This window comes from Bactrocera oleae, chromosome 4, assembly GCF_042242935.1.
Source record: "Bactrocera oleae isolate idBacOlea1 chromosome 4, idBacOlea1, whole genome shotgun sequence".
NCBI lineage: Eukaryota > Metazoa > Arthropoda > Insecta > Diptera > Tephritidae > Bactrocera > Bactrocera oleae.
This window is the reverse complement of record NC_091538.1, coordinates 40,859,631-40,887,212: the sequence shown is the minus strand read 5'-3', so window position 1 is coordinate 40,887,212 and position 27,582 is coordinate 40,859,631. Positions and strand designations below refer to the sequence as shown.

Here is a 27,582-nt window from a genome sequence, read left to right as displayed (position 1 = left end):
CTATTAGAATTATTTTATTGAAGAATATATTCGAAGCGATTTAAATGGCTGTCAAAAAATATTATCAATTTTAAACGTATAAATGATTATATAAATTTGGTCTATCCGCTTGTTTTTCCATTCTTTGAAAGTTAATATTGTTTTAAATATTTTTATTATCTTACAATACTTGTAGGTTATTCAGAATTTTTTATCATTGTAACTATAAGTTTAATGGTAATAAGAAACATGAGTTTAATACTTAATATCCTCTAAATATCATTATTCATTTTTAAATTAAAATTTTCCGAAAGAAAAGTGGTTAACCGCTCTGATATTTTATCAGCGAAGTTGATGTTGAAATCACCAGCCCAGATAAGTGGAAATTTTTTACCATTGATAATCCGATTGAAATACCAAATTTTAATTTTATTGCTTAATTCAAACGAGATACTGTTCCAAAAGGTGGGGTGGCTATTTACCGAAATAATAATAATATAATATTTAATACTTTATTTTTTAAAATTAAATTTCTATTAAATTCTATATTATTATTTGGCATTAAAAATTGTGTCTTAAATACTATTATTTTTGAATCACCCTCATCTTATGCGGAAATACGCCTAAAAGTATGCGCTTACTTTGTGATCGTGTTAGGTTTATTTCCGTTACGGAATTTCTAGATTCAGTCCCCGCGCTCCAGGCCCTCGATAGAAGCTATGCAATAGCTTAAACATTTTCTATACTTATAGAGCCATTATTTGAACCCACGACCGAGTATGCATAGGCAAATATTTTGGATTACAGATACGATCCCATAGAATTTAACGGTTTTATATAGTTTATAAATCAACGAAATAGAAAATAACTATCCTACTCGTTTGAACAATTTCCACCGAATATTTTTAGTATATCGTGATCTAAAAGAATTTCAATAATTTTATTAAAAAAAAACTACTATGAACGATTTAACATCGCGCTCTGCTATAAGCATGGTCACAAGTGCTATAAGCAAGGTCAAATTAAAATATTTCGAATGGGTTTTTTGAAGGATAATTCGAACAAGGAACTTCGGTTACACCTAAGCTAGAAACCCTTCACAAATAAAAAAGTTTCCATACAAATTTGTAAGAAAGACAGACTGACAGACGGGTATGGTTAAATCAACTCAGGGCATCGGTTCTCCGTTTTTTCTTTCTGGGTATTACAAACTTCGTGGCCAACTTGATATTCCTGAAATGTGTACTGTCAAAGAGGTCAAAGTCCTTAGCATAAGATCTGTAGGAGTGAAGTTTGTTCGCAAAATGCATAAAACAGCTTTCTGGAACTGGTCGCACTAGATACGGTAGTAGTTGACATATTCATGCAAACATTTTCTGTGGTTTGCCGAAATATGACAGAGACAAAGCTTTAATAATAATAATAGTATGATACCATTCTTAATTTGAAGAATATTATAACTTGGAAATTGAAATGATAGTTTAAGTACTTTCTCCTTAAGTTTACGTTGTTCCAAGTTTAAATACTTAAAAAAAATCTATACTTTTACTGTAGTTTTACATATTTTAAAAGGTCTAATTTTGTCTACTGAGCTAATTTTCCGTAAATTTTCAGATTTCATTAAAACTCCAGCTATTTTGTATAAATTTAAACATAATTTACTAAATTAAGTTCAGAAGGGAGAATATGTAGTTCATAACTGCAGTTATTTTTTTTTACATACGGAAACCCTCATTTATACTAACATTCAAAAAATCATTTCATATTTTTAATGTATTGAATAGTAAATACTTCCGTAATTCTGTCTCTCTATTCCATAATGATAACACCCTGCCTGGAGCTGTTGAAGAATAAAATCCAGAAGAATAAATTCGCATAAAAATATGCATTTTTATTTTATTATAATTACAAAAGCATCGCACAAGTATTATATGAATATATGTACATACATATGTACGATGGAGTGGCTTAGAACTAAACAATGTAACCTATAAATATACAAACAAATATTTTATAACCATTAGGTACTTTTCGTGCATGTAAAGCGAATTGAAGCAAAAAATTCAAAATTCAGCGCTGTAAATATAATTTTAAAAAATCCGTTCATTATGCTCCTTGCTACATGATTATAATCTCACGCCACTATAAAGAAATACAACTTTAAACGGAGATAAATGACGCTATGCGATTATAAAGCCAATAGGCCAACATGCCGATTATCACTATCTTACAGAACCGATCCAAAACGTATAAGCTGTAAAAGGTAGAAGTATATACAAATACATAAGCAAGTTAGACTTTCAGGTATTTCACGAAAGTGAGACTCAGTCCACTTTTATTTCTATCGCTCACATTTTTAGATTGCGACGTGCACGTGGCAGTGACTCCGGCGTTTCTTTCATGAGATATAGACGTCCGCCATGCAGGCAGGAAAGCATATACTCTTCAACCGACTCCTTGGGGTCCATATCCATGTTGAAACTATATACAGTTATTATTATTTGTTTATTTCATAGGTTCATTTGCTGTTTATACTTTTTACGTTACGTACATTTTCTTATCCTCTGGCGTGAGTGATTTCCACAGCCCGTCATATGCTTCTGACTTGAACACCCACGCGCGCAACGAGAAAAATTGTAACACACTGAGGCCTATTTGGATACGTCGCTGCACACGTAACATGCTAAAATTTTGAAGTGTCAACACCACTTTCGATTTCCGAAAAATTTCAACACACTTACAATCGCTTCTGACCCAGAAGAAATAATATAAAATCAATAAAGTATGCCGGTAGCCAATGGAAGAGTATAACGTTAATTTGGTGGTGCAATCGATTTGTGGTGATGCAACCATCCGGATACCACAAACACAACTCCATGGGGTACTCATAGCCAATTTTCTTACCCATCTCGATCGCCTCACCCCACTGCATTTTACGGTGTTCCGCTGCGGTGATGTTGTAAATAGGCACTGAAGCCGGACTGTGACGGTAAATGTAAGAGTTTAGAGATTTCTTTCGGATTTTATACAAGAATATGGGAGGGGTATGCATACCGCGTTGGTTGTGTATTAAACTCGTAAGGCATAACAATAAGTCCGTTGATAGCATAATCAACCGGAATAACTTCAGATTTGAAACGCGTATCGATGAGCATCGAACGTATAACACCTTTACCGGCGCCCACCAAGAGACCAGTGGGCCCATTCAAGTTGTCAACCCATCCGGGTACGGGTTCATACGCCGATGGCGACACTGTATAATTGGAAAGGAAGGAATGAATTATAGTTAACAGGAAGACAAGTAGGGATTTTTCGTACAGGATAGGAAACTGTTATAGAAAGGATGCTGGCATAATAAGGAATGGTTTACGGTATGTGAGAAGGAAATTAATGTATGCAAGAAAAAAATATGATATGATATAGAACCTGATATGTCATAGCTAGTGATAAATGGAATAAAATTAATAAACACTAGGGGTATACAAATATGCAGACAGTAACCCGTAGAATACATAATTGAGACCTCGTAGTGTGAACGAAGTTTGGTAAGAACCAATTGCTTGGAATTGGTTGGTTGAATTCAAAGAAACTTTAATTTTGGTTCTGAAAACTTGTCCTCGTTCACCAATTATTGCTAGACTATTTAAAAAAATTTAAGTAATTTATAGGATATTTTTTCTCGACTACCAACCAATTCTTATCTTATTTAAGAGGAAATATTGGAAATACAATTTAATCGCCTAGGGGTTTTGGTAATTAATTTTTAAACCAAACCACTTATTCAACTTTTATATAGTTCCTAGCTTTGGAAGTACATTTTTGTCTTTTCATACAACATATTTACAAAAGACTAGTGCGAGAAAAACGGAAGATGAGTGGGTTATTTTCAGATTTCAATCTAAAGTCTGAGTACGGATGAAACTACTAGACTGTAATCTATAGCACTGTTCCTAATATGTTAAAAATATAATGAAATAAAAATGTGAAAAAATTGTGGTAAACAATAAATTAATTTAAGGAAAGAGGGGTATGTACCTTTTTAAAAATTATCAAATAAAAACAAATATGATGAGAACGAAAAAATATTTGAAATTAGATACAAAAGAGAGGAGTTTAATAAAGAAAAAAGGCATGATTCGTTGGTATGGGTGAAGGAAGCATGGTTCGGGATCTCAGGATGAGAGTATTTGTTTTGTCTTCAACTTTGATTTGCAACATACCGTTATTCACATGTTACTTTTCTCTTACTTTATTAAAGAAAGCACTGCATTGGCCTTAGCAAAGCTTTACAACGACGAGATAGTGTAAAATGTTTCAGGACGTGCGAGTCGGTGTCGGTATCGAGTTATCAGCTGGATATGTTTAGCGGTGACATTGCAACATCTCATTAACACTTTTAACTGTTTCACTCAAACACGTTTCGTGTTTTTTTGTTTTTGCTTTTTAATAACGACAATGATAAATTTATGTGGAGGCGAGCGATTGTGAGGTATTTAAGCTTGAGTTTGTACAATGAACAGAAGCTGGCGGCAAATAGATCCGCTTGTAAGCACATTTTGTAAGCAAATAAGGAGTTCGTTAATAAATGTAACTGTGTATGCATGTTGGCGATGTGTAGCAATGGCGGTTCATTTTTGTTGTATACAATTTTTTCTTTGTTTTGTAAGCATGATTTTCACTAGTTGAGGCACGTAATGGATACATTATATATTGTTTTTTTTTTTTTTTTTGTTCATTATTTCTTTTTGTAATTAAGGATTTTTTTTTCAATTTTCAATTTAACTTCTAGATTTGTGTTGAACAAAATTTTGATAAAAGCACTTGTCGGGTAATTAATACATGAGGAATGGGGGTAGAAACCAATCGATCTCTAGTTATGCACATTTGACTTTTGTCACATGTGTTGAGGTATAACACTAATAAATATTTGTTTTAGAATATTCGTACTTTGTTTATGTATTAGTTACACAACGCAAGCGAGCAAGAAGCCTGAATATCCGAAAAGCGTTTAACATTGAAAGCACATAACTTAATTCCATATAGAATTTAGTTAACGAATGTAAAGCGAGACGAAATTAAGCCTTAAAAGAAGAATAAGTATTAAATAAGCTTAATAAGTATCCGAATATAACAATAATGGTTTTCAATTAGAATATTTCTGAAAATATTATTTCAATTATTTTTACAGCTATAGATATTATATATCTTAATACAAAAATAGAAAATAAGAATATAAAAATAAACTGAGATAATAATATTCAACAATTTATCAGCGATAGTGGATTACCTAAAATAAAGTATTAATTCAAAGGGTACAAGATCCAAAATTATAGGGCTTAACACTATCAAAAATAGTAAAGGAATATAAGGAGAGCGTATTTCGAGTTCAAAACTCATTTGCAATCAAGATGAAATATTTGCAAATTGTTCAATAGAAGATATGAGTATTTTATCACATAGTTTTTTATGTTTTTTTTTAAATAAATTTAAAATTTATTTAAATTTTAATTTTAATATTAAAGTTTTTATTTAGTTTTAAAATTTAATAACATTTTTAAGCAAACAACTTCATTTGCTTCCATATACAACATTTCCATGTTCCGAAAAAATCAAAGCAATAAGGAAATGTCTAATCAAATATATGTATGTCACCGAAAAGCAATTACTGTATTTACAGCTCTTTAATTTGCTAATTTAGCTCAAAGTGCGACAATGTTGAGCGACGTGTTGCATCGAAACTGTTGATACAACAGACTGAAATTTATGCAAGTATAACATATGTATATGTGCAAGTATCTATGCTGCCGGAATTTTCTACTTGGAAATTACTCTAAAGTAAAGTTTTGGTAAAATTGCCAATGATTGGTTATATAAAAAATATTACTATATTGTTATTAAGTACAGCAACTAAGTTCTGAAAAAAAAGTCTTGAACATACTTAAACTAAATTAAATGAATTGTTAATTAATTACAAAGAATTTATTGAAGCGTTAACGCATATTAATTATCTTACAGTTACAGTTACGAAAAGGGGAAGATGAAGCAAAATGCGCCACGCCCGTTTAAAGATCGCATAGTTAAATATACATGGTATATAAGTAATTAATATTTAAATGATTATTTCTGTATGTATGTAAACATTTTTCATATAGCACTTACCGATACTCGGACGCGCTATAATCACCGGCATAGTCTCGTAGTGATCACGCACCAAAATCTCAGCCAAACGCTTTGAGTAGGTGTAAGTGTTTGGATGGGGTTTGAGCAATTCAGGCGTGATGGACTCTAAGGTCTTAAGGTCCATCCATTCAACCATGCGCATGAGATCCTCTGGTTTGTGTGGATATTCATAGACCTTCTCATACATAACCTCCTGATCGCAGTTACAGAAAGCAGTAGACACATGTACGAAAGCCTCAAGACCCTTCATTTGTTTGGAAATATCCAGAGCGCGGCGCGTGCCTGTTGTATTCATGTCAATAGCGTCCTTCAAATTGCCCTCCAGCTTGAGAGTGGCCGCCATGTGGAAAACGATATTCGTGTTGTCGGTGACATATTTCAAGTTTTCACCACTGAGACCCAGATCTATAATTAACGCAGACAAAAATCATTGGATTCACACAAAAATTTAATAGCATCAAATAATTTTTCTCGCTGTAGTCGAAACACCTGTCTTGAAAATCGCATTTTGACTGTTTATCTATATTTGCGTCATTTAGTTTTACATAGTGAAAACTTAGCATTATTCTTTATAAAAGAGTTATATTGTAATGAAGTAACTTATTCGAAAGGTGATTTAGAAGATATTTTGACTCCACCGCCAAATATCGGACGTAAATATGGTCCAAATATTTCATGTTATATGATTAAAAAGAGATCCAAAGATAAACTAAAGCGAGTAGTAAAAATGTTTTTAGAAATATTTTTGACCTACTAATATATCTCAGGGATAATTTTGATCCAAATATGATTCTACTATGAGGTCAGTTAAAAGAAAAAAGAAAGTGGTTTGAGTATTTTTTAGCAAAGTCAAGAGTTTCCTTAAAATTGAATACTATAGAAGAAATGTAATTAGAGAATGCGCTTTTGATTAAATAAACTGTAATTTTGCTTGAAATTGGGAAAGGACTACAATCAGCAAAAAAAATGGAATTTAGAAAATTTTATTGGAAAGTTTAAGGATTCTGAGTACTACTATATATGGCTGAGATATTAGTTAAGAATTCTAAGCACTTAAATTTATTTAATAAAACTTACTTTCATAAGTGACATCGCCATTGAAACTAGTGACCTTCTTCAGCACCTCCGGCTTCTCCTCTCGTATACGCTGGAAAATCGGCAATTTGAACATCTCCTCCAAACGAACTTCGGGGCTCTTTCCGCGCTTTGGACGAACAATGATAATGATCTCCTTCAAAGCAGAGCATGAGTACAACAGTTTTTCGACTAAAACCTTGCCCATAAAACCAGAGGCGCCAGTAATGAATATGGTCTTGTCCTTATAGTACTCCTGAACTGGTGTCAACTCCGGCATCTTGATTACTGCAAATAAAGTAATAAAAAAGGAACTGTTACTAGACGAATCTATATCCCTGCTGGTAACGTTATAGATAAACATCTTTTGACAACGCACCCTCAAGTAGTAGAATTCGGAAAGTATTTTTGGGTTAAACAAAACTCCATCGAAAATTAAAAACTTCTTTAAAACTCCTATAACTCAGCACGAGGAGAGAAGCTCCACCTAGACCAAAAATCGAACAAAGAAGTGTAAGCCCCAATCATAGATACATACTTGTATGAGAGTATGTTAGATTAGGTCATAGAGTTGATCCAAAAATCTATGGACCTCACTTGGACAGATACTCGTCTTTGGGTTACCCATAAACTACTAAAAGTGGAATACTATATTCTCATAGATCGAAGAAGCCTTTTAAGCTTACCACAGTTTTATTAAGCCAGTTAATATCAATCCCAGCCACTTCGCTAGGCTCGCCAAAGGTGTGTCTACCGAGATATTTCAATCATAATCTGCCATAAGTCGGGCAATAGAGGAGAAAGTGACAAGATTATTTCTCCTCGCCTTCCTCTATACAGCTTTGGGAAAGAACCGCGTGTGAACCAGTCGGAACACCTATAATTGCAGCGAGATTGATTTCGTTAAGAGCAAGTAGTTCGGAGGAGCTCTTAATGTTCACTCTGGGCTAGAAGAATCTCACAGTTGCACAAATTCTGGTTATTAACCAGCGCTTGCTGAGCTCACTGGAGGTCCATAGGTCCAATGTCAGATCACAGGAGGATATCGGGAAACCGGCTCGCTTCCAATCAGATTAAATTACGGAAAGGGTGTTCTGCCTAGCAAGCTCATCGGCTTTGCAGTTTTCGGTGATTCCGCTGTGACCCGGCACCCATACAAGTTTAACATGGAAAAAACTTGAAACCGTTTCAAAAGAAATCATGTACTCCTTGATAGCCTCTCGGCTATGGAAACGAATGTACACCTTGCTGAAGAAATCTTCACTTCGGAACAGTACACTACTGTTTTATTGATGGCAGTGTATAAAAGTAAGTAATCTCAATATAGATTTAATAATAGAGGTCTGAATGGTGTCGAATATGGTTAGTTGAATACCAAATGTTGAGGTAACCAGGATTATTCCGTTAATGTTATAAAAACTATCTTAAACCTTTGCTAATAAGTTGCAGCATTAATTTAAAAATAATTTAACTGTCAAACTCTGCCAATAATACTGTATTGAATAAGAGTTGCCTGGCGAAAAACGTTTTGTTAGTGCCACTTGAAGAGGGGTTCAAGTAAATGAGTAATTGCCACAATTGTTAGCTTAAAGCATTTGAACGTGAACGTGTGTTGTAGCACAATGATTAATTCCAAAGCCAAACCAAAGCTTACATTCTCTTGCGAGCAGTTAATATTTAAGAGTTCTAGGCACTAGTTCCAATAAATAATATTCGATAACATATAGGGTTACTTGCAGTAACTCAAATATAACTCTAGATCATCTCTCGCTGATGAAGGAGATGTGAAAGCAAATAAGAATAGCAAAATATTTTTATGTCATTAAAGTTCAATAAAATCAGTGTGAATTGAATCAATGAAGTTCGAGTGTTTTGCTCCACACAAGCACACTTGGCTTCGTTCTAACACCATTAGTCCCTACTATTGCCAGTGGCTCAGTATTACAAGCACAAAATATGAGTGGCAGTGGCTTGACAGCTGGCTATATTTTGTTGTAATAACAATGCTTGACAACAAAGACAAAGTGCAACACACCATAGTACTTGAGTGGCGGTGTAGACGGGCATTTGTATTCATTGCTCTATTATAATTGGAGTGTCCATTACAAATGTTGTCATACATAAATATTTTTCTTAGCTGCGCGTATTGCTGCAACAGCAACAACACCATAAATATGTACAATGAATGTTGTAGTAAGTAGTGGTAGTGGCGGAGTTTCGAAATGTTGCAATGCATTTTCCTTTCGAAAATAGAGAATGCGCTTGCGCATGCGTCGTCGGAGCAGTCGAGAAACAGGTTGCAGCGTACGCGAACGAATACTAGTAACATACAGCAGTGGCGGATTGTTGTACGCGCGATTGCCAATATCCATGCCACATTTACGGCATTGCATTTACGCCGCAGTTATGTAATGAAAGTAGCGCTCAAATAATGAAAAAGTAGCCGCTATTGGTGATAGAAGTGAGCTCACCACCACACTTACATAGTTATGTAGGCAAACCACAAGTGAATTGGGTGAACAACTGTTGTTGTTATTGTTGCCAATTGTATGGTCGGTGGTTAGAATTCATGTGCAATGGAGTGTGTGGGGCAGGCAATTGTTTGTGGAAGAATTAGCTGCCTAAGTGACGGCAATTGTGTGGCAGTTGCACAATAAATGGCCAATTGAAGTTACAGCTAAATGTGGTCGAAGAAGTAATTGCAATTACGTAGCGCTTTCCGCTTTCTCCTTCTGTGGACTTAGTAGTTGCATATTTAAAAAGGGAAACATATTTGCAGTAAAGAAAATTTCTTAAGAAATTTCTCTATTATGGGCTCTTAATTGTAACGGGAAGTCCCCCCACCTTACAGTATTCTATTTTCTTCTTATTATCCTATATGCATTTATCTCCCTTTTAACTACGTGAAAAACTATCACGTTTCATAGATTTTGTAGGAAAATGAATGCCCAACAAAATGATCCGCCGGATTCCGCCCATTCACAATATGACATAGGCGGGGTTATAATCCAATTTCATCCATTTTCACACTATCGATAGGAGTTCTTATAAGAATTGTTTCGACTAATGCCATTTTGTAGGCTTGGCAGTGGTCTGGTTACACCAGCTACGAAGTTGTTCTCACTTTTTTGCCAAGGAACACGTGTACCAAGTTATATCCGTTAGGTGAACAAATCAATTATACTCTGTAGCAACATGTTCAAGAGTATTAAAATATATTTCAAAGAAATTGTCAGTGATTGTTTTTCAGCAGAAACCTTTTACAAAACAGAATAGTCTATAATGTAATCAAATTCTCCATATAGCACACTAGTGGAAATATGAAAACAAATGTTTGATTAATGTGTACAGCATTATATAAAACAAAACCTGATATATGGAAATATCGTACAGTAGAAGGCCGGGTTTGCTTCATTCTAGAAGTATCACTGCAATTAAACTGTGTTATTATTGCCGGTAATTGCGATGCCATAACTATAAAAACCACTGTTGTTACAGGTAAGCGAAAACATTTAAGTGAGGTCATTGCTCTGCCCCGTTCAAAGTATAATTTTGCCTTTTTCACACACACACTTATATATATATATAAAATCGTAAGTGTTTTTACAAAATGTAAACAATGCCTCATTGCCCGCACTGGTTAATGTAATGCTGGCAACCATTGAGAAGCAGCAAACCGGCTGCCATCTAACACTTTCGTTAGTTTGTGCCGCCGTTCCCCCTCTCGGCATGCTCCAATTGCGTTACGTTGACTCAATGGAATTTGTGCGCATTGTAAAACCGCTAGCAAAATGTTGTATGTTTTGACGAGACATATATAATAAATATGCAATGCTATAAAAAATCTATATGCAATTTTAAATATATACATAATACAGTGGTAGAGTAGAGGAGAGCAGCTGTCATAATTTTTACAAAATTGCTTGCGTGATTTAAGAAATTGATGGGAGTTAAGCTTAGCTTTTAATTTTAAAATTCCTTCGTGGTCACAACTACAACTACTGCATTTTATCGCTCTTGCAACAAGTTGCATGGTGTAGTGTCTTCACCAAACGGTTATTCTTAACAACACTAAATAATCATAGTATGTAAATATTAGATAATTTCAATTTAAATTAATGATACTTTCAAAAATACATAAAACAGGCGAAACGTTGACGTCAGATAATTTTAAACAAACATTAAACTATATCGAGAACCGATAATCATGTGTGTAACATAAGTTATAGCACTTTCAAACCAACTTAATGAGTAAATAGCGGGGGATTGCCTATGGGGTTATTGAGAAAGCGTAGTTACTACGAAACCTTTCGTATATAATAATTTTTGACATCTAGTTATCGTTATAATATTATATATATAATAAATAAAATAAAAATCTAAGAAAGAAATACTATACGTCCACCTCCCATGATATGATATATAACTTTCAATCAACTTCAAAGGTAGCAATAAAAATAATTGAGTACAATTTTTATAATCTTGCAACATGTTACTACCCAGTATAATAGTTTTGTTCACCTAACGGTTGTTTGTGTCACCTAAAACTAATCGAGACAGATATAGGGTTATATATATGGTATATATATGCTTAGAATAATGAAACGAGTTGAAATCTAGGTAACTGTCTGTCCGTGTAAGTTGTAATTGGAGTAACTATTAAGATATTTGAATGAAACTTGATACACATATTCCTTGACGATAAAGTAAGCACGAGTTTGTAGATGGTCGTAATCGGACCACTTCCACGCCCACCAAACACAGAAAAAACAGAACTAAAATCGGTTAAAAAGAATTACATTTAGAAGGGGCCCCTATAAAGTTTATTGTATATACCTTCCAAACCAATAAAGCTGTGTCCCCAAACTTTTTGACCTTTGACCTTTTTTATGATAGTGTGAAAACAGGTGATAACCCAATAAATTTTACATCCAGGATGGTACGAGAGAGCTCTATAAGAACCGGTGTCACTTTCCAGTATACAAATAAAGCAACAATTAATATAACGGGACAAAACTTTACACGACTAGTGCCTTTGAAGTATGACCAAAAATTATATAAATCGATCCGAAACTGTTCAAGTCGTTTGGTACCGAATATGTGGACCCCAATACCTATAGTTGACTTTATTCCGAAAATATCGGTCAATGTATGAGATATAAATTGAAATTCAGAGCAGATCTTTTCCTGATGATAGTATCACTGAATGTCAAAAATGTCAATACTTGCCTTGGCCCCCATATACCCAATATAAAGATTTTTGAACTTTCGGATGTATCGGCCAATATGTGAGTTATCTCAATGAAAATTGGGGAGCGTGTTTTAAGTATGTATCTTTGTATCTAAAATGGATAAAATTGGACGAAAACTTTACCTAGCCCCTATATAACTAATAACAGGGTTTTCGAACATCCGGCTGACTTTACTCCATGTGCATGAGTATTATTTATGCATAAAAATTCAAAATATATTCTAGAGTATACCTGAGCAATATACCCCATAAAATGATTTCCGTCTTTTCACCTGTATTCAAACCGTTCAAGTTGCTCAAAATGTGTGATATTTTAATAAAATTAAATGGATAAGTTTTTAAAAATTATTTCGTTTAGCGCTGAATTAGAATATATTTAATTTAGTCTCTTTGGTCGAGTTGATATCACATACATATATCTCATTTGCTCATGTTGTTTTTAATATAATTTCAGCTGACTCGGTGGACCGGCCTCCTAATAAATTTAATGTGCATATTTCCTAAACCGCTAAAGCTATGATAACAAAATGAGCAAATGTTTTTAGCACCAATATCAACATTGTGAAAATGGGTGAAATCGGGTTACGACCCCGTCCACTCCTTATATAACGGTACTGTTAAAAACTTCTAAAAGCGCGATAAATCAATCACTAAACACGATATATGAGATCACTTTATAGGAACCGCGTTCAAAATTAGACAGTGGACGTGGCACTGCCCACTTTTAGGTGAAAACCCATATCTTGGGATCTGCTTAACCGATTTCAACCAAATTCGGTACGTAATATTATTCTCATATTTCTAAGTTATAGTGCGAAAATGGGCGAAATCGGATTACAACTACTCCTCTCTCCCATATAACACCATTTTAAATTTCATCTGATTTTTTCACTTTCCAGTATGCAAATCAAACAACAATGATTTTGATGATGAGTTTAAAGTATGCCACCTTGTGACTAAAAATTTTCTAATTCGAACCACACTGTTCAAGCCCCTAGGTACTGATAATGTGGACCCCAGTGCCTATCGTTGACTTTTTAAATAACTCAGCCAACAGTTCCTACTTATAATTGTTAAAATATATAAAGAAATCTCAAACGAGTATACCATTTGACTTTGCGAGAGTATAAAATGTTCGGTTACATCCGAATTTAGGCCTTCCTTACTTTTTTTGTATACATTTAAATTTGAATATTTTACAAGTATTTGGATATCATTACAGATTAATTTGGGTGGAAGACGAATTCAAAATATCAGAGTTGAGATGAAACATAACCAGATTATATAAAGCTGAATGTAATAAGTGCAGGAGGTAAGGAAACATGATCGGATTCACAATCAAGCTTGCTCAATACATTATTAAAAGTTGGACTCATTAAATTAGAAACAAATCAAATTAAAATTTTGTAGTGGACTTGGTTTTGCTTGAGGTCGAAATTCATACTGAATGATATACTAAGTGTTAAACGTCTTACTTCTTCACCACAGGAATTTTAACCATAGACGTGTAGTATTATAGAGAAGATTATCTATTAATTAACACCTTCATATCTACCACGATGAAGTGATAATTTTCCCCAAAAAACGTCATTCTCAGTTACAACTTTTATCACCGAATGAACGGAGTGAGCTGCCAAAAACTTTGCGCACGTGTCAAATGCTACCGGTTTTACCTTACCGAATGATAGCAGCGTGGCTTGGCAACTTTAACACCATATCATGTACGTGACGTTGCGTAAGTTGTTCTTTTGCAACAGCATTTGCAGTTTACTTGCCGTCACTGCCTTCTAGTCGAGCTTGCAACATAAGAGTCAAGTTTACATTTGCAAGTCCGTATGGCAAGGAAACCGATGCATGGAAGCTATAGAAGTGGCAATATATTTATTTTATTAGAATACACACATACACATTAGCGCATGTTTGCTTTGAAGATACTTGCCAAGAAGCATTTTGTATTTGGCCAATTTAGTTTTTTCAAATTCGATAATATTTAATACAAAAACAGAGTTGTAATGTGGGTACATAAAAGTACTATAAGCTGGAGTGAAAACTTTGCGCATGAAAAAATTTTGCAAATTTCAATAAAACTCGTTTACGGTCAGTATTTTTCCACAAGTTTTTTGATGCGGCATTATCAAGTTAAACTAAAATTAATTTATATATATTTTACGATTTCTCTTCAACTCTTGAATAATATGTGATGGTAGCGTTTACTATAACCAACGCTGCATAATAATAAAAACAAAAGTGTTGCCTTTACTTTAAAAAATACTCTAAAAACTTTTAGATTTTTGACTGGGAAGCCTTTAAAAGAACTACATTTGGAACATTCGATATTATCGGGGGGTTAAGGGGTAAGACCTAACGGAATAACCATCCTCCTAAATAAATTTGTCATATGTTTATCCTATTTGGAAACCCTTTTAGAATTTGCCGCAGATATTCGACACATTATGGTTAACATATATCATACGTAGTTGATATTTACAACTTTTATTTGAGTGAACTCTCCTTAGTTGCGATAGCTTACCTGTGTTAAAGTTCTTCCAAATGGCTTTTGAGTTTTAAAAGAAATTTCATAGTCAAATTAAGATATTGTTAATAACTTTGATTTCGTATATGAAACATTTGTTTGATTATACCAGGTATTACCTAGGGCTGAGCAAAACTCAGAAAACATAATATGCGTGTTGATCTAAACGCGAGAGGAATGAATGTTCTCTCAAATTATAATCAACATTAATTACATTTCTACGATTTTAAATGTTTCACACATTCTTTCTATTATCAAATTTCTTGAACAATATAAGCTATTGAAAGTATTTTTAAGTATTTACATCAAATATTTATCGAATACCATTCATTTAATACAAATGTAATTTAAACCGGTGACAAATCTCTATAGAAACTTGTCAACTGAAAGTATTTTTAAACCCGCATTCTAATAGTCCTGTTAAAATGTCGTCTTATTAAATGAAAAAGGTTTAAGAGATGATAATCCTCCACAAAAATTCAATTCCAGTTAGAATTTTCTAAAATCTCTGGAGTTTAATACTATTGCTTATATATCTTAAAAATTTGTTGACTTATAATTATCAAACAGATTGGGATCTTCTTTCTATATTAGTCGATAATCGATATTTTATTTCTTTGGCTGAATAACTTTCACCTCAAAAGGGAAAAGCTGGGACGCAAACAAAATGTACAACACCCAGATATGTGACAGAATTGCTCGAGAGCGTCGTAGCTTTTAGGTCCCGTTATTTAATGGTCAAGTCGTCAAGTACAAATATATATACATAAATTTATAAGATATTATATAAATTTTCAATAAAAAAATAAATGAATTTCACCAATTCATTATAATTTAATATCACATTGGACATTTTTTCACCAATACAAGTATTATTTTCTATTTCGGTTCATTATGTAAACCTGTTACATTACTTTAAAGAAATATGCGAGCAATATATAATATAAGAGCAGACTTCATTTGTCAAAATATTTACAAAAACATATGCGCAATTTACTATCCATAACGAGACGAAGCCAGATTTCGCAAAACGCTTTGAAATAAGCATGATAAAAAAATCATTAACTGTAAAATTTGAAAGAAAGAGAAACCTGTTAGCGTTTTTGTGTAAATTCAGGTTTATTATGGATACGAATTAATTTTGGTAATATTTTAATTATGCAAAATAGCAGAAAGTGAAAAAGAAAGAGGACAACCAGAAAAAACGTAAACTTCGGCTGCGCCGAAGCTATAATAATATCCTTCACACATTTCTTCAGAGATTATAGCATTATCTACAATAATGTGGTATATGCCAAACTTCGTAAAAGGTATCTTGTCAAAAAGAAAAGCTTTCCATACAAGGATTTGACTTCGATCGTTCAGTTTGTGTACCAGCTATATGTCGTCCGATATCGGCTTGACCGACAAGTAAGCAACTTCATGTGTAGAAAAGGACGTGGGCAAAAGTTCAGAGCGATGGCCCAAAAATGAGGGACTAGTTCGCATATGTACAGACAGATAAACGTACATGGCTAAATCAACTCAGCTCGTCACGCTGATCATTTATAAATATATTTAATAGCGTATCCGAAGTTTTCTTCTGGGTATTACAAACTTTGTGGCAGACTCAACATACCCTGTTTAGGGTATAAAACTACGGGAACAATTAAATAAGATAAGCTGGCTAGCTGGTCAAAAACGAAAGTGTAGGTTGCATGGCGACAGACGAAATAATAGCATGAGTGATATCGTTGGCGGTTTTTCATTCACTCCGAAAGCGACTAATTTTGTAATGCTACATATGTATGTGTGTGTGGCGAAAACTCGATCTCTATTTTTACCAAACTGTTTTATTGTTTTTAACTTTTCGCTTGTAATTAATATATGATCGAAGGAACGGTTTTTAAACCGTGTCTGATGTGCAGTGAGTTGCAAAAAATTACCGTTAAACTGGAAAATAAAATACAAATATATTTATGCTGAAATTAAAATATATAATTAAGAGATTGTGTAACTCCTCGAAATGTTCGAATGTAAATTATTTTTGATTTCGTTAACTGAAATTAATTGTTTAACATAGCAAACGGTTTTGCAACAGAAGTTGTTGCGAAATTATACTAAAAGTATAATTAGATTGTATAAACTGCATTTAGAATTTTTATTGTTTTCAAAAATTAGTAATTGCACTTTGAGTGCTTTTAATATTTGCTTATTACTATTTCTCACATTTTGAGCAATGGCAATATATAGCACAAATATTTGGGTCTGAAAGCAATTATATTAGAGTGTTTGTTTACTTCAATGTCTTGTGCATATTGTCACTAATGGACTAATGGAATTAATTGCATGCAAACGAGTGTTCACAATGATTACGAAGTTAAAGAGAATCGTAAAGCTAAGCTTTACCATACCCGAAACGAGCACACTACAGACCCCATTGCGATGGTGCAGTGCAAAAGACAATAGAAATAAAACATATAAAAAATTAAAACGTCCGCTTATAACTAATTGAAAGCTCAGCAGTGACTGTGTGGTGTGAAATGCATGAATGGAGGAGATGAGTATGTAAGCAGCGCTTGTGCGAGCCCAGAAGATTTAAGCACTTCGGCATTTGTGTTGCTCCGAATAGTCTCATTTAGAATGATGCAACGTTGTGGCACAAGTTCATGGTCTGACCTTGTGCTACTTTTTGTAAATTTTGTTAGATATTGGGTAAACAAAACTAGCAAAGAGTACGGGCAGGTTTCGAGTGTAATGGAGGATTTGGGCAAAATACTCACAAACATAGTTTCCGCTGAGGTCTGTGCGAAAAAGTGAAACTAGGTTCCATGTCTATGTCGGAATCCGACTATTGGTTGGAATGAATTGCCATGGATCGAATCTAAAGCATAGAATAATGGAACGGTCAGCTATGGCGTCAATAGTTTTGGATGTGCAAAGTTTAATTTTCCGCAGCTGTCTTGAAAAAAAACCGACAATGAAGACAAGAATATTGAAAAAAAACTTTGAAAACAACTTTAATTTGAGCGGCACTGAGGACATATTTGTTGAGACTGAGAAGTATTTTAACAAAAAGTATTGCCTTTTTTGTCAAAATACTTATTAAATAATATTACACAATTTATATAAAAAACTTGAAAGATCATTATAATGGGTTTATTCCTGCCTGGTAATTGCGTTCTTATATTAACAATGCCAATGAAAATTTACATAGATCTTTTCATTGATTGATTATTCTCAAGACTCTGAACCAGCGGTTCTAATATCATGTCAATATCTTTAAATCACAAAATTTCTCTACTGGGAATATATGGCATACAACAACAACACCGAGCTATAAAAAAGTTTTATTTATAAAGTAAACGAAGCGCTTTCGATTTTAGTTGGTTAAAATTTGTGTGCATTCGTATAAACTAAATTACCTCAGTGCCCTAGTGCTAGATGCCCCTTGTCATATACCATACCTTTATATACTAACTTACTACCAAATATATACACACATATCTAAATATGCCCGTAAGCCGTTATTGGGGTATCTTCTCATTTATCTTATTGTTGTTTACCGCCACCTACTTTTTTTCAACTTCAACTTGTAACATTTCGTTACAAAACATTTTAATGTTGCTGTCGAATACGATTTCGATTATATTGTGTACTTTATTTCCATTTTTGCGTTTTTATACTCTCGCAACCTATTGCTACAGAGTATAATAGTTTTGTTCACCTAACGGTTGTTTGTATCACCTAAAACTAATCGAGTTAGATATAGGATTATATAATATATATATAAATGATCAGGATGAAGAGACGAGTTGAAATCCGGGTGACTGTCTGTCCGTCCGTCCGTCCGTGCAAACTCTAACTTGAGTAAAAATTGAGATATCTTTATGAAACTGGGTACACATGTTTCTTGGTACCGTGAGACGGTTGGTATTGCAGATGGGCGTAATCGGACCACTGCCACGCACATAACTAAGCTCCGCAATAAGATGCAAGACTGTTATTTGGTACACAGGATCACATTAGGGAGGGCATCTGCAGTCAAAATTTTTTTTAAGTGGGCGTGCTCCCGCCACTAGTAGGTTTAATGTGCATATCTCCTAAACCGCCAATGCTATAATAACAAAATTCACTGGAAGCAAATGTTTTTAGCACTTCTATTGACGGTATGAAAATGGGTGAAATTGGGTGAAAAGCCCGCCCACTCCCCATATAACGGTACTGTTAAAAAATACTAAAAGCGCGATAAACCAAGCACTAAACACGCCGGAGACATTAAATTTTATCTAAGGGATGGTATGAGATGACTTTATAGGAACCGCATTCAAAATTAGACAGTGAGCGTGGCACCGCCCACTGTTAGGTGAAAACTCATATCTTGGGATCTTCTTAACCGATTTCAACTAAATTCGGTACATAAAGTTCTTTTCATATTTCTATGTTATAGAGCGAAAATGGGCGAAATCGGACTACAACCACGCCTATTTCCCATATAACACCATTTTCCATTCCATCTGATTCTTTCACTTTCCACTATGCATATCAAGCAACAACGATTATATCGGGGTAAAACTTTGCGTGAATAATACGTTTGAAGTATGCCACCTTGTGACCAAAAATTGTCTAAATCGAACCAAAAGTGTTCAAGCCCCTAAGTACTAAATATGGTGGACCCCAGTGCCTATATTTGACCTTCTACCGAAAATATCACTCAATCCCTTCCTTACTTGTTCAATTTTGTTTTGGATGCTGCTCTTTCATGTATTGAACAATTCCGATGACTACATTATATTACTCATATAGTGAGTAGGATTTTTTTAAAAATGAATGCGTAATATTTCAAAAATTTTGTGTTTCAATTTCAAGCCTATTGGAGGAAAATTTACGAAATTTTGAGTATTTGCGTTTTACATCACATTTCCAATCTTTAAAGAGCCCCCACAACTCATATTTTCAAAGCCAGTGTCACCCACATCTTCAAAACTACTATACCGATCATTTTAAAATTCTGAACAATATTTCTATACATAATAATTACTCAATTTCAAATTTGTGAATATTATATTATTAATTTTATAATAACAAATTAATCGATTTTTTCACACAAAATCGCGTTTTTTCCTTCAAAAAAAGTGAAAAACTGAAAATTCGACAAACCCCCAGCATTATTTGAGCAAAGTGATTATTTAAGGATATATTTTTAATTTTTTAATTTCAAATGATCAAGAACCGAGTTATGAGGGGCACCGCAATTCAACCCTTTTCCGAGTCGCGCCTAGGTAATTCTTTTTATTTTCCTTGCTTCCTTTGTATTTTTTAATATTTCTCCTTGGACATTTAACGAAATAGTTTACAAATGTCAGATTATAAAGTTTTAAAAAAAAGTTTTAACTGATTCATCAAAAAAAAAATCAAATAATAAATAGGCCTTGTTATAGGCAAATTAACCCTACTCCTCTAAAAGAGCAATTTGAAAAAATAACGAACCTAGCGAATTATTTATTTCTCAAATTCTTCTTCTTCCTTCACAAGTAAGTTTTGCATATTAGAACTCCACCTATACTTTGTTAAAGAAACAAAGAAGTTCTCCATTAGGAGAAATGCGTAATATTAATTAATACATGATTCGAAATACTGACGTTAGCATTCAACGTTTTTTGTTTTTTTTATTGGCTGCACAAAGAAATTTATTGCGAAAAACTTTGCATAATTACCTTACTTTTACAATTTCATTTTCTTAGCATGAAAACGTATAATAACGCAAGCCGATTCAGTAATTACAATTAAGACAATACGAATAATGTTTACTCTTTAAATTTAAAGACACATACTTTTTAGTTAAAAGAAAATTCCAGGTCTTGTATTCAGCTAGATTCTTTATTTCAAAAAAGGGAGGTCGAAATATCTTAGTAATACTTCACAAGTTTTTTAAAACAACCGAAAGAACTCAATTTTGTAACGCAGAGTTTGCGTATAGGGATAATAACCTAAAATTTCAATACGACCAACGTCGCAATTAATTAAGGTAGGCTTCAGAACTACATTCTGAAAAATGATTGAAGGAAATATGAACTTTAAAATTTACATTATCCAAAATTAAAATAATAATTGCTATTAAGTTTTTTGTTAAGTACCTAAGTAAGTGAACCTTTTGAAGCAACCACTCAACTGGTAGCCCAAGTAAAGTTGATAGCTATTGCTAGATGATACAATACTTTTACCTAAGGCTTTAATACCCGGACAGTGAAGTTTGAAGAGCTCGTAATATAATTTAATTGTTCCCCGCTTGCTTTTGCAATCCTTGGTCTATTTTGTATGTGTTCCCGAAAACTCTACAATCTAGCGAACACTGTACGAGATCGCAAAAAGCTAAACAATGATTAATTGTCACTTAGGGTTAATTGTATTTTCTTGTTCCCTTTTTTACTTTCGGCAGTATAATTGGAACTGACTTTCGTAAATTAGTTAAACTAAACCCACACTTGAACAACTTTATATATATCGCTTGTTGACCAAAGTTACGCTTTCGATAACATTACGAGTATATTAAAATCAATTTAAGCTGCTGTAGCGGGAGCGGCAGATATCTAGCTTGATTGATTTAAAAAAAAAATTGTAAACAAAAAAACACGTTGCACCGAAGCTGTAATACCTTTTACAAATACAAAGGTTGTTTTCGATTGTTCAATTCATATGTCAGCTGTATGATATAATGATCTGATCTGAACAATTTCTTGGAGAATACATTGTTGCCTTAAACATTTCATTTCATGCAAGCACTTTATTCCGATCGTTAATTTTTTACGGCAGCTATATGCTACTAGTTCCTATATATACAGACAGACGGACAGACAGACGGACAAGGCTAAATCAACTCAGCCCATCATGCTGATCATTTATGTATATATTTTATAGAGTCTCCGACGTTTCCTTCTGGATGTTACAAACTTCGTGGCAAACTTAATATATCCTTTTCAGGGTATAAAAAGAAGATATCTAATGAAAATATTAAACGGAAATAGATACAACTTTTTACTCACTGAATTTCCTAACGGGCAGCATTTACTGCTATTAATGAGATGCTGTTAAATACTAATCTATGATCTTTAATAGGAAATCACATATATTTGTGTTATTTAATCTTTAAAAAAAATACATATATAATCGAAACCGAGTGTCCGGTAAATCGACTATTGTGTATTTAAAGGATATTTTTTCGCCACAAAAAATGATTTACTTTGCCTCTATATAGGATATAATAACAACAAATAAAATTAATTTATTGAAACATAACAATAGCTTCGATCCAATACGTTTAGTAGGTCAGACATGAGTGAAATAATACATGTAACACTGCTATTAATTGAACAAAATACCAGGTCCACAGGCTTTAATTAGTATCTACCATATATAAACATATTTCAACGACCGACGAAAAACTTTTGCAAGCTCATCATCTTTAATTTTCTATGATTGCTTTTTGGGAAGGCACTCATATAAGCCTTATCACGAATCATCCAATTAAAAATTAGGCTAAACTCTCCGTAGCTTCTATTAGCGCGCAGTCAATGAGTTAAACTCAACACTATTAAAAAATGTTTATATGTAATAATAAATTAAATGCGAACAAAGTTCAGTTAGCAACAACTTCTACAATTGGCTGTTATTAGAAGCGGCCCTAATTACATACATAGAAAATATAATGTCTTTAAAAGCACACACGGGTTAGCAAAAACCCCCCCGCTGAACTCTCCCCGAGGGTGCCGGTAATAGACACCAAAAAATACTGACAAAGTCAGAGCTGGTAATAGTTCGCCACTGTTGCAGTTAGGAGGTATCTAGCTAAAGTCTGATTTGTTATCTGGGTGTTCTTTGCTCCTCAATAGCACAGCATTCAGATGGTCTTACTATACGGATACCTCGCGCCCTCCGTAGTAAGATAGCCTTATTTGCGTAACGGGGTTTATGCGCAAGAGGTTATACTTTCCTCTATACTCGTGGGTTCAAAACATGAAGCAGCTCAACAACAAGAAAGAAACAAAGGAGTCTGGATCTCTTATAAAAAAGCCGCAAGGAACTAGTTTCGAAAAGATGGCAGTGCTTGTAATGAGCTCGAAAACAGCCAGTACAAATACAGGAGCAAAGCTTGATCTAAGTACAAGGGAGGGCACTAGCAAGGGAGTTGAGGCAGGGAGGGAATGGAGATATCCCAAAAGTGTCGTTGTTGGCAGTGCGTCTGCCAGGGAATGGCCTAGTTTTAAAGTGATGACCCATCGAAGGCTAGGTATGCGGAGAAGCTGCCTACCTACTGAGAAAAGTACAGCTGTAACCGCCAACCAATGAGAAGCTTACGAAAGAGCTCCAGGAATCCATTGATTGCGCGAAAGCAGTCTTGCCTAAATATAAACTGGAAGCAGTGGCAACCAAACGACAGAGGTCAGCTGAAAAGGCTAAGCCGTCAGCCAAAAAACCGAAGACAAAAAGAGTAACGCCCACAAAATCGTTTGCTGATGTGGCCCGAAATCGCATTATCATTGGGGTGCTAGATAAGAGAGATCTATATATATAGGTAGGTAAAAAAAAAGTATTGCTTGTGATGACGAGAGATCGGTCCAGCTTAATAAGGCCACAAAAGCCAAGGTTGGGGAGGTATACTCCAGAGTCAAGTTGGTATCGGTCGATAATGCAGCTCATCAGAGCCTTTAACCCAAATCTGCCAACTAAAAGGTAGAGATTCGCCTTGGAGGAGAGAGAGCCTTGGAGGACCCCGCAGCAGAATCTGGCGAGGAGACTAAAAAGGCAGATCCTACTGCTACTAAAAAGTACTAAAAAGTCCATAGGACTGCTGGCAAAAAGTGGCGGGGAGATAAACTATGAATTCACGAAGGTGAGATCATGATATTCAAGTCAGACGCCGATGCTGCTGACTTAACATCAGAAAATGAGATGTGTGAAGTCGAGGAAGATCTTATGGAGTCCTCCAGTGATGTAGATAGCATTGTGCAAGGTGAGTGTTTTTCGGAGTCTGAGCTTGTTGACAGACTTTCTAAATTATATACTGAGAGAGAGTTTCTGAGCGACTCTGAAGAAGATGCAGATAAGACAATTTAAATGCATTTATTTTAAATTAGTCTCTACCATTGCAAATTAGCTTCTCTATCTCTAATTGACCGCATGGCGATCAAAGGCCTGAGTTCTTCTTCATTCAGAAGCCATGAGTTAATGTAGGGCGCTTTTGCAGAAAATTGATTGAACAGATGCTCACGAGCAGGTTAATTATTTCAACGCTGGGAGCTTCAACGAAGTGCAGATCTGTTCAAAGAGCAACAGCTCAAGAAGTCTTGTTATATCCATTTCTCTGGATCTTAACAATGAATAAATTGTTGTAAGGTTCAGAAAAGAAGGGGGTACATGTTGGGGCTTACGCTGATGATGGGGTGGTTTCGGTAGGAGCTAAATTCCTGAATACCCTCGCTAACCTTATGCAAACAATATTAAATGACATAAATCGTTGGGCCGCATCATGCGGTCCAAACCTAAATGCTAGTAAGATGGAGCTAGTATCGTTCACTAACAACACAGTTAGTATCGTTCACGAAACACAGTACTCCAGAAGTTATGCCACAATTATTAAATGGTACCAGGCTAACAGTAGGAGATAAGGCAAGCTACTTACTTCACTAGAGTGAAAAAAGCAGCTACAGCACTTTACAATTGCAAAAGGATGGTGGCCCAAATGGGGATTAACGCCTCGAGTAGCTTATTGGCTCTATACAGAAGCTGTTAGACCGATTATAACATGTGGTTTATTGGTATGGTGGCCAATAATGGAAAGCATACAAAAAAACGTGGAGCTCTTAGAGGAACGCTAAGTCAGGCACTAAACATCATTTTACATTTACTGCCAACAGACTTGTTCTGTAACCAATTGGCAGCAAAGTCAGCTCTAAGATTAAGGCAATCCTCCCAATTGGTCGTCTGTACTAAGAGGCAAAGCTCCTATTTCTACCCATTACCACGGATTTGCGGCCAATATTGCCTTCATTTCCAGAAAGAATAGGAAAGAGCGAAGTGGACAAGGACACAAAAATAAGCATCTACACGGATGAGTCCAAACTGGATAATCGAGTGGAAGGTGGAAAGACAGCCAAATTAGAATACCAAAATCGCCTTTCGTTTACCAGACCAGAATAGAGTCTTCCAAGCGAAGATCTCAGCAATCAAAAAAAGTCTTATAGTTCTGACATGGAGTGTAATCACAACAAGGAATATATTTATATATACAGATAGCCAAGCAGCTTTGAAATCACTAGGGCCTTCTAGGGTTTTGTCAAAGATGGTGAAAAAATGCCTTGATCTCTTAGTGGACCGAACATCCTATTTCACGATAAACTTGCAATGGGATCCAGGGCATAGTGACATCCCACCACAGACAACACTCTACAATTGAACTCCGGAAAAGAAAGAATATATATGCCTCTGGCCACTAGTAGATATTTAATATACGAACATGTTGTAAAATTAGCTGAGTCTCAGTGGAGTCAATCAGTGACTTGCTCAACAAGCAGACAAACGTGGCATGCTGACTATTAAAATTCAAAAGGAATGATACAAGAACTCTAATAGGGGTGCAAACAGGTCACTGTCTAATTGGCAGACATGTAGCAGACTAAGTGCCCCATACAATGACTATTGTTGAAGCTGCATGGAGGTAGAAGAAGAGAGGTAAAACATCTTTTATGCAAATGTAAGGCTCTTTACAGGAAAATAATCGCAATTATCGGTCGACGCTTTCTTAACGCACGTTGCACAAATAAAACTTTTTGTTCTAATGAATTTCATCAGAAGCACCGGGTGGTTCAGAAGGGAGACAATAGAGTAAGGGGATATTTGGATTTTATCACAATTGGTCTCCTAAAGGCCTAGGGGCGTCGCCAGACGTATATTGACATTTACCCTTTTACAATTAGCTAAATTGCGAGAAATTATAAATAATCTGTAAAAGGCCATACATGTAATACATGACGCCAAAAAAAGTGTGTACTTTCCTATATTCAACAAAAGACTTAAGCGACGAACCGCGATGTATTTAGAAATTTACGAAAAAAAAAACACTCGTTGTCTTCAAATCAAGCTTTTCAATATTTTCGGCATCGACGGCCGCAAATAGCCTAAAAACAAAAGAAAAATTATTTGTTATGATTTGTACACTATATCGGCAAATATGTTCTTCGGCTTCATTATGACTACAGTTAAATTAAACCTTTTGAGGCAGCATAAATTGCACAAGGCACACATGCTTAACCACCATCCAACACATTAACCAGTACACGGGGAGAGGGTGTGACAAAATAAACACAAATTAACAAAAGTAAATAGCCATAAATAAACTTATAAATATGCAATAAATTAAGACACTTGTGAGCTGTTGTCTTAAATTAGGTTTGTACATACACGTTCGACGGACACTGCGTTTGCTCGACTGATGAATTGATGCTGTGCAATTATATTGTAGAAGTTACACACAACTTTGTTTCGAATGTGTCAAAATCTGCTGGCAGTAAATTAATTACAAAATTTTAACCCTTCACAAACCCAGAATGACTTAAAACCAAATGTTGTTTGCTTTTAGTACAACTCCACTTAAGAGCTTTCACGTTTATTTTTGCGATTTGCTGGCGAAAGGCGAAGACTGTGCACCGAGCAACGTCCGATTGGATACTGAGTCCCAGCCACTGCTTGCCGGCTAATATGAATGGAACGGCCAGAGCAGCCCGAGGCGACGCCGACGTCGCCAAGCGCCATCGCAGCACCAACAAAAGCAATACGGCAAATTGTTTACTAACAGCAATCACAAGCAGGTTGCGACCGCTGCGCGTCAATGCAGCACACTCTCATTCAAAGAGCTATACACCAAAGCTATACTATGTATGCGTATGTGTGTATGTGGTTGCAGCGTCACACTTGCAAAAATATAGTTGCGCTTTTCGGTTTGTAACATAATTGGCCCGCTTAATGGCTGCGCTACGAGTGGTTTGAGTTGAAATTGTTGCCATTAATGTTATTGCTCTATTAGAATTAGGCCTGTTGTTGTTTTGCGCTTTAAGTTGTTATGCTTGCACAATTAGCTGCTTCTAAAGAAGAACGAAGAAATGCGCATGCGAAATAATAATATCTATTTAGAAACTCAAAAAGTACAAGCTTGAAGCTGCCTACTTTGCCTTTTACTTTTATTTTATGAGAAAACAAGTCGCACACCACAATCTTCGATCGGACGCGCATGAACGCCGAAATTTTCAACGCCGTCCATCAAGAGAACCAGTTCAGCTGCAACGCCCTGCCGTATAGGGCTATCATTGCGTTGCATGTTGCTCCACCGCTTCGGCCGGTTTCGAGCCACACTTTGTTTCACCAGCGGCAGTTCACTAATTAACCAGCGGATTATTGATTTTCAGCTGCAAGCATTTTTAGTCGACTGATATTTGATTGCTTTGTTGGTTTTTCTGTCAAATTGTTTACTTTGTGCTTTCCTAAATATGAAAAATTTTAGTTAGTTGCAATCGTTGCTTTATCTTAGAGGATG

The 27,582-nt window shown here is 34.9% G+C and overlaps 1 protein-coding gene across 3 annotated transcripts in view; it reads right to left on the bottom strand.

The window, feature by feature from the left end:
* Nucleotides 1-26,716, bottom strand: part of LOC106615526 (putative fatty acyl-CoA reductase CG5065) — a 34,201-nt gene extending 7,485 nt beyond the window's left edge. For 2 of the 3 annotated variants that reach the window (XM_014231776.3, XM_036362539.2), the window contains exons 1-3: nt 26,454-26,716; nt 7,237-7,521; nt 6,139-6,564 (exon numbers count right to left, since the gene is read on the bottom strand). In XM_014231776.3, the coding sequence (XP_014087251.2) occupies nt 6,139-6,564; nt 7,237-7,513 (703 nt within the window). In that variant the 5' untranslated portion in view covers nt 7,514-7,521; nt 26,454-26,716. Of the gene's footprint in view, nt 1-1,845; nt 2,234-2,331; nt 2,461-2,530; nt 2,663-2,720; nt 2,961-3,033; nt 3,233-6,138; nt 6,565-7,236; nt 7,522-26,453 lie in introns of those variants that run through there. The other variant, XM_036362540.2, reaches the window with a different exon arrangement.
* Nucleotides 26,717-27,582: the final 866 nt, after the last annotated feature.